The sequence below is a fragment of the Canis aureus genome, chromosome 19 (genome assembly GCF_053574225.1).
Source record: "Canis aureus isolate CA01 chromosome 19, VMU_Caureus_v.1.0, whole genome shotgun sequence".
Taxonomy (NCBI): Eukaryota; Metazoa; Chordata; class Mammalia; order Carnivora; family Canidae; genus Canis; species Canis aureus.
In genome coordinates, this window is record NC_135629.1 from 45,674,132 (window position 1) to 45,688,701 (window position 14,570).

The window sequence follows — 14,570 nt, forward strand, 5'->3', positions numbered from 1 at the left end:
AGCGTCCAACGCGCGCTCGGTTTGCATAGCCACGCCCACTCACCGGCTATTAGCGGCCCCGCCCCCCACGTGTTTTGCACCAGCCCCGCCCCCTTCACGCACTGGCTACGGCTCTCGACAGAAACCAGGGACGGAAGGCTTGGAGCGACCTCATAAATAATGCATCACGTCAGCGGCCAGGGGGGTGTGGCTTCGACCCTCGCCTGGCTGAGCCAGGGTCATGAATTATGCATATAGAGGCGGGGCCTGAAGGTGTGCGCGTGTCGGGGCGGAGTCCCGGCACGGAAGTGGCCCCCTCTGGTGCCTTGAGAGGTGGGGCCATCCACGCTTCATGAATATGCAGCACATCGGGGCGGTGACTGTGTGCTTCTCCAGGCCCATAGGGGGCGCGATCTGCGGCATTCATGAATAATGCAACAGTCGGCGGGCCGTGCAGAGGTGACTGCAGGCTTCATTAGATCCAGAGGGGGCGTGGCCAGCCGCGTCTCATCATGAATAATGCAGCGCGTCAGCGGGCGGTGGGGCGGGGCGGGGCGGGGCGGGGCGGGGCGGGGCGGGGCCGGCGCGCCGGCGCTGGAACCGGGAAGGGGGGGCGGGGGAGCGATGGTCGCAAGATGGCGGCGCTGAAGGAGGCTCGGAGCTACGGGCTGTCTTGCGGGCGGGTGAGCGACGGCAGCAAGGTGTCCGTATTCCACGTGAAGCTCACCGACAGCGCCCTGAGGGCTTTCGAGAGCTACCGCGCCAGCCAGGTGAGCGGCGTGGGGCCCGGCGCGATCGTCGGGGACGTCGAGGCGCAGGCCGGCCTCATGCGCCCCTCGCGGAGGCGTCCTGTCTTGGGGGCGCGGGGTCTGGCGTCCGGGGTGCTGCTCGCGGGCCCCTGGACCGACGGGTCGCGGGGTGGGCACCTGTCCAGCTTGGAGCGCGGAGAACCGCGTTCCTTCACGGCGCTGGGAGGTGACACTGGCGGGCGGCCCGGGGCGGCCGAGGGGCCCCGAGCTCGCTCTTCTGGTCCGCGGCGGGGAGGAGGAGGGGAGGCGACTGAGTCGGCACCTGGAGGCGTCCGGAGCCTTTCTCGGCTCACCCAGCCACTGAGCAGGAACTGAACTGTTCACCTAGCTGGGGGACGGGAGAGGGGGTTGGGGAGGCTTGAGGCTTCTCCGTCTGGGTCCCAGGCAGGGTGGGTCAGTGGGGCACCGCGGTTGGGCACCTGTGGAGAACCTGTTCCATCCGTGTGGGGAGGCTGAGTCTGTGCTTGAGGGCAGGCTTTAACACCAATGTAGCCCTTGGAATTGGGCTCACTCTTGGTTCTTGGGAAGGAGAGTTTGGGCAGAAACTGACAGCTTGTTTCCAACTCCCCTACCCCTCTCAGGTGACCCTGTCTCACTGGACATTTTTGGAGAGTGGGAGTGTTTTGGGTAGGGGGGAAGCTGTGCGTGTGTGTGTGGGGGGGTCGCTGGCATGGTGCCTTTCCCAGGATGGGCGCTCTTAGTGGGCAGCTGGGAGGGAGCTCTGGCCACCGCACCTGGCTACTGACTCTCAGACTTCTCAGGGGCCGATTTGGGCCCATCTGGGGAAGTTAGAGGTGTTTCACTTCTGCCACCTGGCTCAGGGTGCGTGGGTTGGGGGGAGGCTGCTGTGCACCTTCTTTTAGGCTTGATTTGGGGGCACATCTGGGGCCCTGGTCAGAAACCTGCTTCTTCCCATTTCTGTTTGTGTCAGGACAGAAGTTTCAGGTGCCCAGAGTGGCCAGGACCTGAGGGGAAGTGGTTTGGGAGCCCCTTTCCTTGTTGCCTGGAAAGTGGGGGCTTTATAGTCGTGAAGTAGTTGAGGAGGGGTCTAATGTCAGGCTCAGGGAGGCCCTGCTCCCTGTGTGTGTGTGTGTGTGTTTGTGTATACTGGGAATGGGGGGGCTGAGGGCGGGTGAGGAGAGAGACTAACTAGGAAGGAATGTGGCTTTCTTCCTGCCCCAGACTTGTTCAGCACCATTAGCTAAGCCGGGAATTTCTTCCTGTGTTACGTTCCCACCACTTTCCTGGTGCCCACCCTTCCCGTGCTGCTTCCCACTTTTTGGGGCAGTTTCCTTCCCGTCCCGGTGTCCCAATTTCCCATTCATAGAAGGAGTCTTTTTTTTTTTTTTTTTTTTTTTTTTAAGAAGACCGAGGTCTTCCCTTGTCAAAAGGATTCCTCAGGATGAGGCTAAAGCACCCTAGCAGGTGAGGAGTCGGGCAAGGGTGAGGGGTGGGGAGATCACTGTGTCCAGCTTAAGTCTCCTTTGTGGAATTCCAGTCTGGAGTCTTTTCCCTAGGCAATTCTGACTTGTTCTGCAGGAAGGCGGGCTTTCCTAGAAACAGCTGAGGGATAGCTCATGAGTCATGTAAATAAGGTGAACTTGGTACCTGGTCACTTAGGAGCCCCGCCTTCCCTGCCATGCTGCCCTCGCTTGATCTAGTCGTCCCCAAGGCTGCCTGTATGTCCACCTCATGCTGTCACACAGCTATTTTTAATTTAGGGTGTTGGTTACATCCCCTAACTAAGCTGGATCTTCCTCATGTGAGGGCGAAGGTAACTGCAGACTCTAGCTCATCCCACTTGGAGCCCAGCTGTGTATGTCAGTGTTGATCAGCCAGGAGGGGCTCCCTTGAAGAACTTTTCCAAGCCAGCTGGGCGAAACTTTTGAGGGTGACCCAAATTTGCATTTTTCTCAGAAGCTTGTGACCAGAGAACTGTATGGGTTATTAACAAAATCTCTTATGTACGATTGTCAGTAGTGTCTGGAGTTTTCTATTCTATAGCACTGTGGTTATATGGCTTGCCAATGGCAACTTGTGGAGAGGGTTTTTATTTTTACTTTTAATTGCAAGAGGCATTTACAGATTCAGATGTGGCAGGGGACTGGAGAGGAAGTTCATGTGAAACTTTTCTCTGTGGCCCAAGAGAGCCTGTAATCCTAACTCTTGGAGTAGCCTGAGTAAAAGTCCCCTGTGGTTTCTCTCTTCAGAGCGGTGTGGAGTCTGAGCTGCCTTTGTGCAGACCTGATGGCCAGCTTGGAATGTGGCAGAAGGTAATATACGCAGCTGCCACCGTCTAGACTTGGGGTTCGTGCAATTTCTCCTTGAATATAAAAAAACAAGTGATGTGGGGATTCTTTTGACACATGTGTGGCTATCAGTGCAGCTACTCCCATAGATCTCCTTTTTCACTGTGTTTGGCTACTTCTGGGAGAGAAGAGAGCGGAAGCGTGGACCCATCCTTCTAAGATAGCGTCATGTGCTTGCTCAGAGAAGTGTTCCCTAGCCACTCTGAGGAAGTATCTGTCCTTGGGGCACCTGCCTCAACCACCCAGCTATTGCATTGTTGGATTTAGTGGGCTTTGTTGCTAAGTGACCCTCTCTCCTGGTTTATAAGCTGCTTGGTGGTGAGGAGCATATTATTGTTCAGTAAAAATTGAGAGCCCAGAGAGGGACTCAAGAAGCCTGAAGATTATAGCCTATCTAGGTTTAAATCTTGGTTCTACCTGCTTGAGGCCTTGACCCAGTCAGTGCCTGACCCCCTCCCAGTCCAGATCCTCCTCTTTGGAGCTATGAGGATCCCTGTGCCTGACCTTCTCCCAGCTCTAGATCCTTCTGATCCTTAGGATTGTGTAGATCCCAGTATCTGAGCCCTCCCAGCCCTGAGTGCTTCTTTCAGGGTTGCAAAGGCAGGTTGCCCTACCTGCCTTGAGCTCTGGATCCTTCTCAGGACTGTTGAGGGTCCCAGTGCCCTGCTGTGTCTAAAGTCTGGCTCCTTCTCTCAGGGATGTGGGGATTCTTTTGACACATGTGTGGCTATCAGTGCAGCCCTGACACTTCCCCTCTCCTGCTGTGTTTTCAGCACTTGGTGTCCATACCCAGAGGGTATGGAACCCAGAGCTGGTTCCCACCTGGAGGTTTGAATAGAGACTATGGGAGACAGGGAGCCTGGGCTGCATCTGCCTAAATCTGATTGACCACCTGGCTTGTGTAGGGCTACTGCTCAGATGCTGGACATTCAGAAGTGACCAAGATGAGTCCCAAGTGTCATGAGCTGACATTCTGGAAGCAGGAGACATATCGGTACAAAGAGCTTGTCAGCAATCAGCATCAGGAAGGAAATAAAATGGTGTGATGTGATGGTAGGGTGGGGCTGCGTGAAAGGATACTGATTGAGAAGGTGCTTCTAGGAGATGCCAGAGCTGAGGCCTCCCTGGTGAAGGGTCCTGTGCAGGGAGGGTTGGGGGTTCCAGGCACTCTGCCTTCGAGCGTTGAGACACAAGAGGCTGGGGAGAGTGTTGGGACACGGAGGTACTGGGGCTCTGTCCTAGGAAGGGTGTGTGGGGAGAGGAGGTGGAAGGGGCCTGCAGCAAATAGTCCATGACTCTTGTAGAGCTGTGATGGGGGCTGTTTGCTGCTAAGGGGGCGGCTGTGTGGATGTCAGCTCGGGCACTGATGGCAGGAGGAGCCTTAATTTAGCCTCTGTTCTCCAACCACAGCAAGGCCCCAGGAGGTAGGCTTGTCTCCCCTTTCTGGGAGGTGCCCCCTGGGCCCTAAGCAGGGCAGCTTTTTGCCAGCCCTGCTGTCTTCAGGAATAGCTGGGGCTGCCCTTCTTGGCTGTGGGCCGGGCCCCACTAGGCCTTTTGTCCAGGCTCGTGTCATCTTCTGGTAACCTTGGCCAGAGGCTAGCTTGTTGTTTCCCCTATGCCTTGGGGGCAGTGAGGGGGCTCAGAGAGTCCTTGTCTACCTGTCCAAGATCACTCGGCCCAGGTTGCCTCTTGAGTTGGGAGGGAGCTTGAGCCACTGTGACACAGCTATGAAAGGGGGTCCCTCGATGGTCTTGAGTTCTAGTTAAACTCCAGCATTCTGGACTCCTGCAAGCAGTGGTGACATGAGTGGCTGTATATATTCCTGAGGTTGCCGAAGTGACTGTCCTATGCCCCCTACCCCAGAGAAAGCCTAAAATGGCAATAACCAACACCTGTGGATCACACCCTCATGCCAGCACTGGCCTGAGCTATACACGTTAATTTCTCTCACATCTGTCCTTCAGCCCTATGGTGGGGAATGGCTCCCACCTCTCCGGTGAGGAAACGGGAAGAAACTCTGGGAGGCCAAGTCACTGGAAGGAAATTCCCAGCTGGGATGGGACTGAGAACCAGGCTTCAGACTTGCATGCCAGTGTGTGGCTCCAAGCTCTGCCCCCTCTGAAGGGTGATCTGGCTGGCTGGGCCAGATGGAGTAGCCAGGTCCATTGATGTCAGGAGCATGGCTTCCTGTCTCCTGCCCTCTGGGGCTGTAGCGGTTTGGTTTACTTGTGTCTTTTCTTTTCTTCTTTTCTTTTCTTTTCTTTTCTTTTCTTTTCTTATTTATTTATTTATTTATTTATTTATTTATTTATTCATTCATTCATGAGAGACAGAGAGAGAGGCAGAGACACAGGCAGAGGGAGAAGCAGGCTCCTCATGGGGAGCCTGATGCAGGACTTGATCCCCAACCCTGGGATCATGCCCTGACCTGAAGGCAGATGCTCAACCACTGAGCCAACCAGGCGTCCCTACTTGCGTATTTCAGTGTGGGCTCTTGATAATTCTGAGTGAGGTGAGTCCTTCCTAGTAGGTGCGTGTCTCAAAGGTGCTGTGGGAGGATGTGTGAACCAGCCGGAGTTGGGGTAAGTGATGGAGGCTTCTGCTGGCAGCCAGTGAGGCTGTGTGAGGGGCCAAACCCTGCCTCAGCCACTGTGACCCTTGACTAGGTTTCCAGCTTGTATGCTGTTCCTGCACCACGGTGACTGTGGTGATTGTGTGTAAACAGCAGGCAGCTTGGCGGAAACCCACCCTCTGTTGACTCATCGGCAAGGCCAGAGTTCATCACCCTTGAAGTAGTTTTGACATCATACCCGGATTGTGACATCTCTGGGGAGTCTTTGAAAATAACACTGCTTCTCCTGTTCCAAGTAACTCTGTCCTGGAGCAGACACTGGTTTCGGGAAATCTACTTCTGTGGCAGCAGCCCAGGCTGGCCATCGATGTTGTGCCTTTGGGCTTTGGCCTCCTCTGGGTCCATCATTTTTAGGGTCTTGCTTCCCTGCTCTCTGACTTTGATTTTCTCTTTGGTCTGTAATGAGCACAGCCTGGAGTTGTCTGAGATCTTACCTCCAGTGATACGTGGCTACTCCACAGTCATCAAGTGCCCAAAGGGACTCTTTTGAGAACAGTTCCCCCAAATGATCTCTGACCTATAGGTGCTAGGAGTGATAGACCACTACAATGTGTAGTTGTTTTGTCACTTTACTCTTTAATAAAAAAGCTGGTATCCAAATTAACCATCCAGAGAGAGACCTCCTGTGCCTACACCAAGTGGCTGCACTGTAGTCTGATGCTAATTATATTCTCTCGGCTCCGTCCCTCCCTGACCACGTTGTGACGCGGCTCTTGGCTGAGTCACCAGGTCAGCAGGGCACGTTGGTGACTCCCTGCAGCCCTTCTGGAGGGCAGTGGGCCTTGATTGTTTGTGAACTTCATGGGGTTACCGAACTCCCATTTAATAGTAACACGTGTTGAGAAGTTTAAAAGGAGTATAGCCTATAGTATAGGAGTATAGCCTATAGTATAGTGTAGAAAACTTGCAAAATACCTGAAAGGAGCAACTTCTTGTTCCCATGGGCCCAGGCCATGTCTGTTGTTGACACCTTTGCACCTTCCTCTGTCTTGTGTCCGGATACCTCATCGTCACAGAGGTGTCCTCATATAGTGTTAGATCTTGCTTCTTCCCTGACATCATATTAGGTCTATTGTTTAATGTAATGTAATTTTATTTAATGTAATCGTAAGCTTTACTTTCCAGTGACTGCATCTCCCTTGCAGTGTGCACCCTAACCGATCAGTATTCCTCCAGTACATGAATTTGGGGCACCATACCGATGGGGTAAGCGAGGAATCCTCAGGATTCCTGTGTGCTGAGACCCTTGTCTGCTGTCCCGTGCCAAGGGCTGTGCAGAGATGCTGAAATGCAGTGAGGGGCACCCCTGGTGTGCCTGTGCCTCAGAGGGGAGCATGAGGCTGTGTGTGGCTGGCTGATGGGTACAACTTCTGTACGTTGAAATTGAGTCTTGGGAGACATAAGGTCTGGTCCGCGTGGTGGATGGTCAGGGAGGGCAGGATTAGAGGAAGAAGGCTCTGAGGGCCTAAGCTGGGGTGGCACTGGGGAATGGGCATGGAAACAGATGTGAGAAGTATTTGGTCAGCCACCTGTGGCTGGTTGGGGAGGCGGACATTTCTAACCTTTCCTGATTCTGAACATATGGCAGAAACATCTTCACACACTCAGCTTTATTGTCATGCCTGAGCTGGGTTTGTGAGAGTCAGGTTATGTGTGGCTTGAAAAGATGTTGACAACTGCCTCTGAAGTGACTCTGGGCTGGAGGAAAGATGAGGGCAGCTGATCTGGGAGCTGCTGTTGGTCTGTGGTGGGTGGGCATCATTATCATCATTGATGTCAAGGGGTGAGATGGTAGATGTGTATATGCTGCCTTATTGAGGCCAGCTACAGAGCCCACACCTTTCTGGGTTGCTGCTTTTGTTCCCAGATGTGAATGTTATGCGGTTCTTTCAAACATCCTGAGTGTATTTGGAAGGTGTTTTGAATTGATGTGGCAGCTCTGGAAGCCAGAAGCCTTTTTTTCTTCAGTTCTTAGACCGTGTTCTTTGCTCAAGGATAGTTGGATGCCAGATTTCCCTTGTGCTGGTGTTGACCAGCTCTGACTATGGGGGAGCCAAGGCTGCATGGAGGGCAGGTGATGCTGTCTAAAGCATAGAGAAAGTTGGGTCGAGGACTTTCCCAGAATTCTCAGAAGTGCTGTGGAACAAGTGGCCTTGGATCACCCTGTCTTTGAGAAGTTAATGAGCTGTCTATGATTGAGGACTGCGGTTAATCCTCCACACCTTTGTTTGTGGGTGTTCTCACTGTTCTTTAGATAGGAAGACTGAAGATTGACTCTGGGACAACTTTCCTGAATGTGTGCCCTTCCAGCTAACCACCCACTCCTACCTTGAGCTGTTGGTGGGTGTCAGCTCCTTACTGATTGCCTTACTGTCCCTGTGTCCATCTTAGACATGTAGGGACATGTGTCCTACTAAGGAGGTGCCTCCCTCAAAGGATGGTGAAGACCACGAGTTGGGGTCAGGTAGACTGGCTCCAGATAGCTCCAGATGACAGCCTGGGGATCCAGGCTTCTTTTTTTTTTTTTTTTTTTTTAAAGATTTTTATTTATCCATGAGAGACACAGAGAGAGAGGCAGAGACATAGGCAGAGGGGGGGAAGCAGGCTCCCGGTGGGGAGCCCAATGTGGGATTTGATCCCCCAGACCAAGGATCATGCCCTGAGCTAAAGGCAGGCGCTTAACCGCTGAGCCACCCAGGCGTTGCTCCAGGCATACTTCTGAGCCTCAGTTTTCCTGGGTTGAAGCAGCACCTAAGATAGTAGAGGGCACTCCAGGTCAGAGGATCCTGTCATCCCATCCCATCTGTCCCTCCCTCTCTTATCCCCCTCCACACCTTGTATGCATGTGTTAGTGTACCACAAATTTAAAATATCTACTCGTTTGTCTCTATTATTAAAGATTTCTCTTTTAAATAAAGAAATGGCTTTCCTCAGATTCTTCAGCAGCTTTCCTATCAGAAGTCCATCCCACTGTGTTGAGGGAGCTGGCCCCTTCTGCATATGCTCCTTTTCCATCTCTTGAGCAGCCTCACCAGGTGGTGATCATGGAGTGGACAGTGGGCAGGGGCCATACAGAGCAGAGGAGGGCAGGAAATGCTGACTGAGCTTCTGGAGAGACATCTGACCTGACCTGGGGGTGACTGCTGAATCCACCAGGCTGGGGACCCCTGCTGATGGAGTATGAGAAGTCAGGCCCAGAGCTCTGGGTGCCTTGGCTCCATCTTTGCCTTCAGATTGCATGTGAGTGCATGGCTATTGGGGAGTCCCATAAGGGCAGCCTCAATGGGCCAAGCCCCCTCTCCATTGGAGAATGCTGTTCCCTTGGGATGGGAGGTGAGGGTTCTGTTTCCTCCGTTGTCTATCCTGGGCAAGTGGAGCCCCAGTGTGTAACAAGGGATTACTCCTTACATTTCCACATGCTCCTTGGCCTCTTTCTGATATGGGGACTGGCCCACTGCACGCCTCACCTGAACATGTGCATGTGGCCTCATCCTGTTTATCAGACTGACTTGGGATTTATTAGTGGGCTGAGGCAGGCCTAGTGCTGTTCTGGGCATGGGGGATTCATGGTGGGCAGGCTAGCCAGGCTGCATCCTAGGGTCCTTACATCCCTGTGGGAGAGGCCCATTGAGAGCATGATGATTTGATAGTGGTGACCATGAATGATGACTACTAGGAGGGAGAAACACAGCGGGCTGTAGGCAGGAGATGCCGTGGGAAGTGGGGCAGGCGGAACCGTCTGGGAACAGGCTGAGATTGCCAAAGTCTGCGTGAGATCTGAGAGAGTGGCCATAGGAGGGAGGCTAGGATGGTGGGACAGCTAGAGGGCGCGGGGGTACGGGAAGTTGGGGTTAATTTCATCATCTAGCCGACTAAGCAGTGACTGCAGTGACTTATGCGGGTATAGATGAGCTCCAGCCCCTGCCTAGGCTCACTGTGGGGGGACTGACCCAACTCTAATTTCATTCCACTGTGCGGAGAGACGTTTTCTTTGGGGCATTCCATCCTATGACAGGCCATAGTCAGGGAGCCCTTGGGAGTGCTAAGACCAATCAGTAAGAGTCTTTACTGGAACCCCTTGGAATCTTTCTTAAATTTTATTTTTCTTTTCTTTTCTTTTCTTTTCTTTTCTTTTCTTTTCTTTTCTTTTCTTTTCTTTTTTCTTTCTTTCTTCTTTCTTTCTTTCTTTCTTTCTTTCTTTCTTTCTTTCTTTCTTTCTTTCTTTCTTCTTCTCTTTCTATTTTTGGCAACAGCTCCTTTCCTTTATATCTTCCCCTTATAAAGCAAGATTCAAGTTTCTTGGAGCCTTTTTATTTTTTTTTTTTTAATTTTTAATTTTTAAAAATTTTATTTATTCATGAGAGATGCAGAGAGAGAGAAAGAGAAAGAGGCAGAGACACAGGCAGAGGGAGAAGCAGGCTCTGTGCCAGGAGCCTGACGTGGGACTCAATCTCGGGTCTCCCTCCAGGATCATGCCCGGGGCCGAAGGTGGCACTAAACCACTGACCCACCGGGGCTGCCCCTCTTGGGCCTTTTTTTTTTTTAAAGATTTTATTTATTTATTCATGATAGTCACACAGAGAGAGACAGAGAGGCAGAGACACAGGCAGAGGGAGAAGCAGGCTCCATGCACTGGGAGCCCGACGTGGGATTCGATCCCGGGTCTCCAGGATCGCGCCCTGGGCCAAAGGCAGGCGCCAAACCGCTGCGCCACCCAGGGATCCCCTCTCTTGGGCCTTTTTTAAAAAAAAATTGTGGTGAGATATGCATAACATAAAATTACCATCTTAATCATTTTTCCCCTTTCTTAACCATTTTTGAGTGTACAGCTCAGTGGTATTGTCTGTATGCAGCCATCATCACTCTCCATTCCCAGAACTTTTCCATTTTCCCAAACTGAAACACTGTCCCATTGACACTAACTCCCCGTTCCCCTCCCCCAGCCCCCGGTGTCCACCGTTCTAGTTTCTGTTTCTGTGAATTTGATAACTTTTGGGATCTCATATAAGTGAGATCATGTGGTATTTGTCCTTTTAAATTTTTTAAAGTTTATTTAAGTAATCTTTATACCCAGTGTGGGTCTCAAACTCATGACCCCAAAATCAAAAGTTGCATGCTCTTCCGACTGAACCAGACAGGCGCCTTGATATTTATCTTTTTATGACTGGTTTCTTTCACTGATCATAATGTGTCCAAGGTTCATCCATGTTGTCATATGTGTCAATTTCCTTCCCTTGTAAGGCTGCATAATATTCTATCGTATGGATATACCACATTTTGTTTTATTTATTTATTTATTATTTATTTTTTTAAAGATTTTATTTATTTATTCATAGAGACAGAGAGAGAGGCAGAGACACAGGCAGAAGGAGAAGCAGGCTCCATGCAGAGAGCCCAACGCGGGACCTGATCCAGGGTCCCCAGGATCACACCCCTGGCTGCAGGCGGCGCTAAACCGCCACCAGGGCTACCCTCACATTTTGTTTTAATTGTCTGTTGATAGACACTGGATTGTTTTCACTTCTTGGCTGCTGTGAATACTGTGAACATGGCGTACAAAATCGGGTCAAGTCCCTGCCTTTTTTTTTCCCCCTAGTTTTACTGAGATACTATTGATATCTAGCACTGTATAAGATTAAGGTGTACAGCATAGTAATATGACTGACATACATTGTGAGATAATGACCACAAGAAGGTTTTTTTTTTAATATTTTATTTATTTATTCATGAGAAGCACAGAGAGAGAGAAAGGCAGAGACACAGGCAGAGGGAGAAGCAAGCTCCACGTAGGGAGCCCAATGTGAGACTCGATCCCGGGTCTCCAGGATCATGCCCTGGGCGGAAGGCAACTGCTGAGCCACCCAGAGAACCCGACCACAAGAAGTCTAGCTAATGTTTATCATCTCATGTTGATACAAAAACAGAAAAGTTTTTTTTAAGAACTCTTAAAATCTACTTTTTTTTCTTTTTAAAGATTTAGTCTATTTATTTGCGAGAGTGAGAGAGAGAGAGAGAGAGGGCACAAGCTGGGGGAGGGGCGGAGGGAGGGAGAAGCAAACTCCCTGCTGAGCAGGGAGCCTGACTTGGAGCTTGATCCTGGGTTTGGGATTATGACCAGAGCCCAAGGCAGAAGCTTAATTGACTGAGCCACCCAGGCACCCCTAAGATCTTCCTTCTTTTTCTTTTTCATTTTCATTTTCTTTTTCTTTTTCTTTTTCTTTTCTTTTTCTTTTTCTCTTTCTCTTTTTCTTTTTCTTTTCTTTTCTTTTCTTTTCTTTTCTTTTCTTTTCTTTTCTTTTCTTTTCTTTTCTTTTCCTTCCTTTCTTCCTTTCTTATTTTTAAGATTTTGTTTATTTATTCACGAGAGACACAGATTGAGAGAGAGGGAGGCAGAGACATAGGCAGAGGGAGAAGCAGGCTCCATGCAGGAAGCCCGATGTGGGACCCCATCCTGGGACTCCAGGATCACACCCTGGGCCGAAGGCAGGTGCTAAGCCGCTGAGCCACCCAGGGATCCCCAAGATCGATCGATCTTTCTTTCTTTCTTTCTCTCTCTCTCTCTCTCTCTCTAAGATTTTATTTATTTATTCATGAGAGACAGAGAGAGAGTCAGAGACAGGCAGAGGAAGAAGCAAGCTCCCCATGGGGAGCCTGTTGGGAGACTCGATCCCAGGACCCAGGGATCATGACCTGAGCTGAAGGCAGACGCTCAACCACTGAGCCACCTAGGCTCCCTAAGATCTATTTTCTTTCTTTCTTTCTTTCTTTCTTTCTTTTTTTTTTTTTAAATGATTTTATTTATTCATGAGAGACACAGAGAGGTAGAGGGAGAAACAGACTCCCTGCAGGGAGCCCGATGTGGGACTCGATGCCAGGACCCCAGGATCACAACCTGAGCCAAAGGCAGACCCTCAACTGCTGAGCCACCCAGGCATCCCTAAGATCTATTTTCTTAACAACTCTCTTAAGATCTACCTTAACAAAAAAAAAAAAAAAAAAAAAAAGATCTACCTTAACAACTTTCCTATATACCATATAGTACTGTTAGCTGTAGTCATCATGTTACATATTACATCTCTAATGCTTATTTATCTTATAACTGGAAGTTTGTACTTTTTGACCCCCTTCCTCCAATTTCCCCACCCTATACTCCCTGCCTCTGATGACCACAAGTCTGATCTCTTTTTCTGTGGTTTATCTTTTTCTTTTCTTTTTTAGGATTCCACATATAAATGAGATATTACAGTATTTGTCTTTCTCTGATTTATTTCACTTGAGTCCTCGTTTTCAGTTCTTTTGATTATATATCCAGAAGTTGAGTTGCTGGATCATATGGTAATTCTATGTTTAACTTTTTGAAAAACTGCCAAGCTGTTTTGCACAGCGGCTGTCCCATTTCACATTTTACATTCCCACCAGCAGTGCACAAGGACTCCAGTTTCTCCAGCCAGCGGTCCTCACCAACACTTGTTCTTTTGATAATAGCTGTACTGATGGGTGTGAAGTGTCTTGGAGCCTTTAAAAGTGTGTGACTCTCCAACAAGAGTTAGGGACTGTTAGGTTTCTGACACCTGGTGGACCATTGATGGGCTCAGGAGTCCCCTTGTCACAGGTCACAGACCTGGAGCCCAGAGGAATCGGGCCATGTTGGCTCTCACACTTGATGTGGTCTTGGGCTAGCTTCAGGTGCTGCCTGAGAGAGGATCTTGATCAGGGTCTCCTGAGTGCAGATGGCAAGAAGGGTAAGGAGAGCTATTACCATCTCCCAGCCCTCCAGTGGCAGGACTTCTGTGTCCTTTCCTGCCCTCAAACCAGACAGAGGTCCTGAGGGTGATGGGCAAGGCTAGGCTCTGCCCTTTGGGACCCGAGTTTGCTGGGCCCTTCCCTGGCCATGAACTCAGGACAGAATTTGTGCTTTGGTGAATTTACCTCTTTGTGTCCCCTACTGAATCACAAGGTGACCGGTGGAAAGTGGGCTTGCTTTTGGGTTAGGAAGTGGCCTGGAGGCCCCTCAGGTCAGGTGCTGCCCTTTGGGACGTATTGGACAGGTAGGGAGCTATGCTTTTTTTTTTTTTTTTTTTTTTTTAAGGTTTTATTTATTTGACAAAGCGCGTATCAGCAGGGAGAGGTGCAGAGGGAGAGAGAGAAACAGGATCCCCACTGCCCCAGGACCATGACCTGAGCTGAAGGCAGACACCTAGCCGACTGGGCCACCCAGGGACCCCATATGTCATTGTCTTTGCTCCTGCCTTTGGCTTGGCTTTGGGGCTGGGGTCTGTGCCTGTGGTGCTGAAGGTGATGAGAAGGAGGAATGGTGTTTTCTCTGACCCCGGGGGCAGATGCAGTTCACTTGCCTTAGGGTTTCTGACTGTGGAGGCCCTGTTCCCTGCCCCTGTCCTGCTGCCACCTTCCCTTTTCTTGCATGGGGATTTGCCTGTGTGCATGGGGCCCCATAGTTAAGCATAGGCTGGTTAGAGCAGGGCTGAGGGACTGGGCTGAGGCAGCCATCCCTTTATGCTGCCCTTCCTGGTGGTGAGGGCTTTTTGGAGTAGCCATTGGCCTGCCATTGGCCTGAGGAGGATAAGTGTGTTAGGAGGTTCCTTTTTTATTTTCCCCTTTTTACTGAACAGTGACTTTTTGGAGGAAATTCAGCTTCCTGATATGGACCTTGTGGTTTTCCCCACATCTGGAGGGGATGATTTAAGGGTTCTATAGAAACACTTCCAATAAGGAGAATGCCCACTGAATGAAGTCAGGACAGCTTGGTTTGCAGTAGCCCGGTGTGGAGCATGAGCTTAGCATGTCTTTCCCCTTGACAATGGTCACCTCCTGCCTGTAACC

At 50.6% G+C, this 14,570-nt stretch overlaps 1 protein-coding gene across 2 annotated transcripts in view; it reads left to right on the plus strand.

Annotated features, from left to right (window-relative positions):
* Window positions 1-216: 216 nt before the first annotated feature.
* Window positions 217-14,570, plus strand: part of ELL (elongation factor for RNA polymerase II) — a 79,441-nt gene continuing 65,087 nt past the window's right edge. Inside the window, exon 1 of one of the 2 annotated variants that reach the window (XM_077859352.1) lies at window positions 217-438. In XM_077859352.1, the coding sequence (XP_077715478.1) occupies window positions 412-438 (27 nt within the window). In that variant the 5' untranslated portion in view covers window positions 217-411. Of the gene's footprint in view, window positions 439-579; window positions 750-14,570 lie in introns of those variants that run through there. The other variant, XM_077859351.1, reaches the window with a different exon arrangement.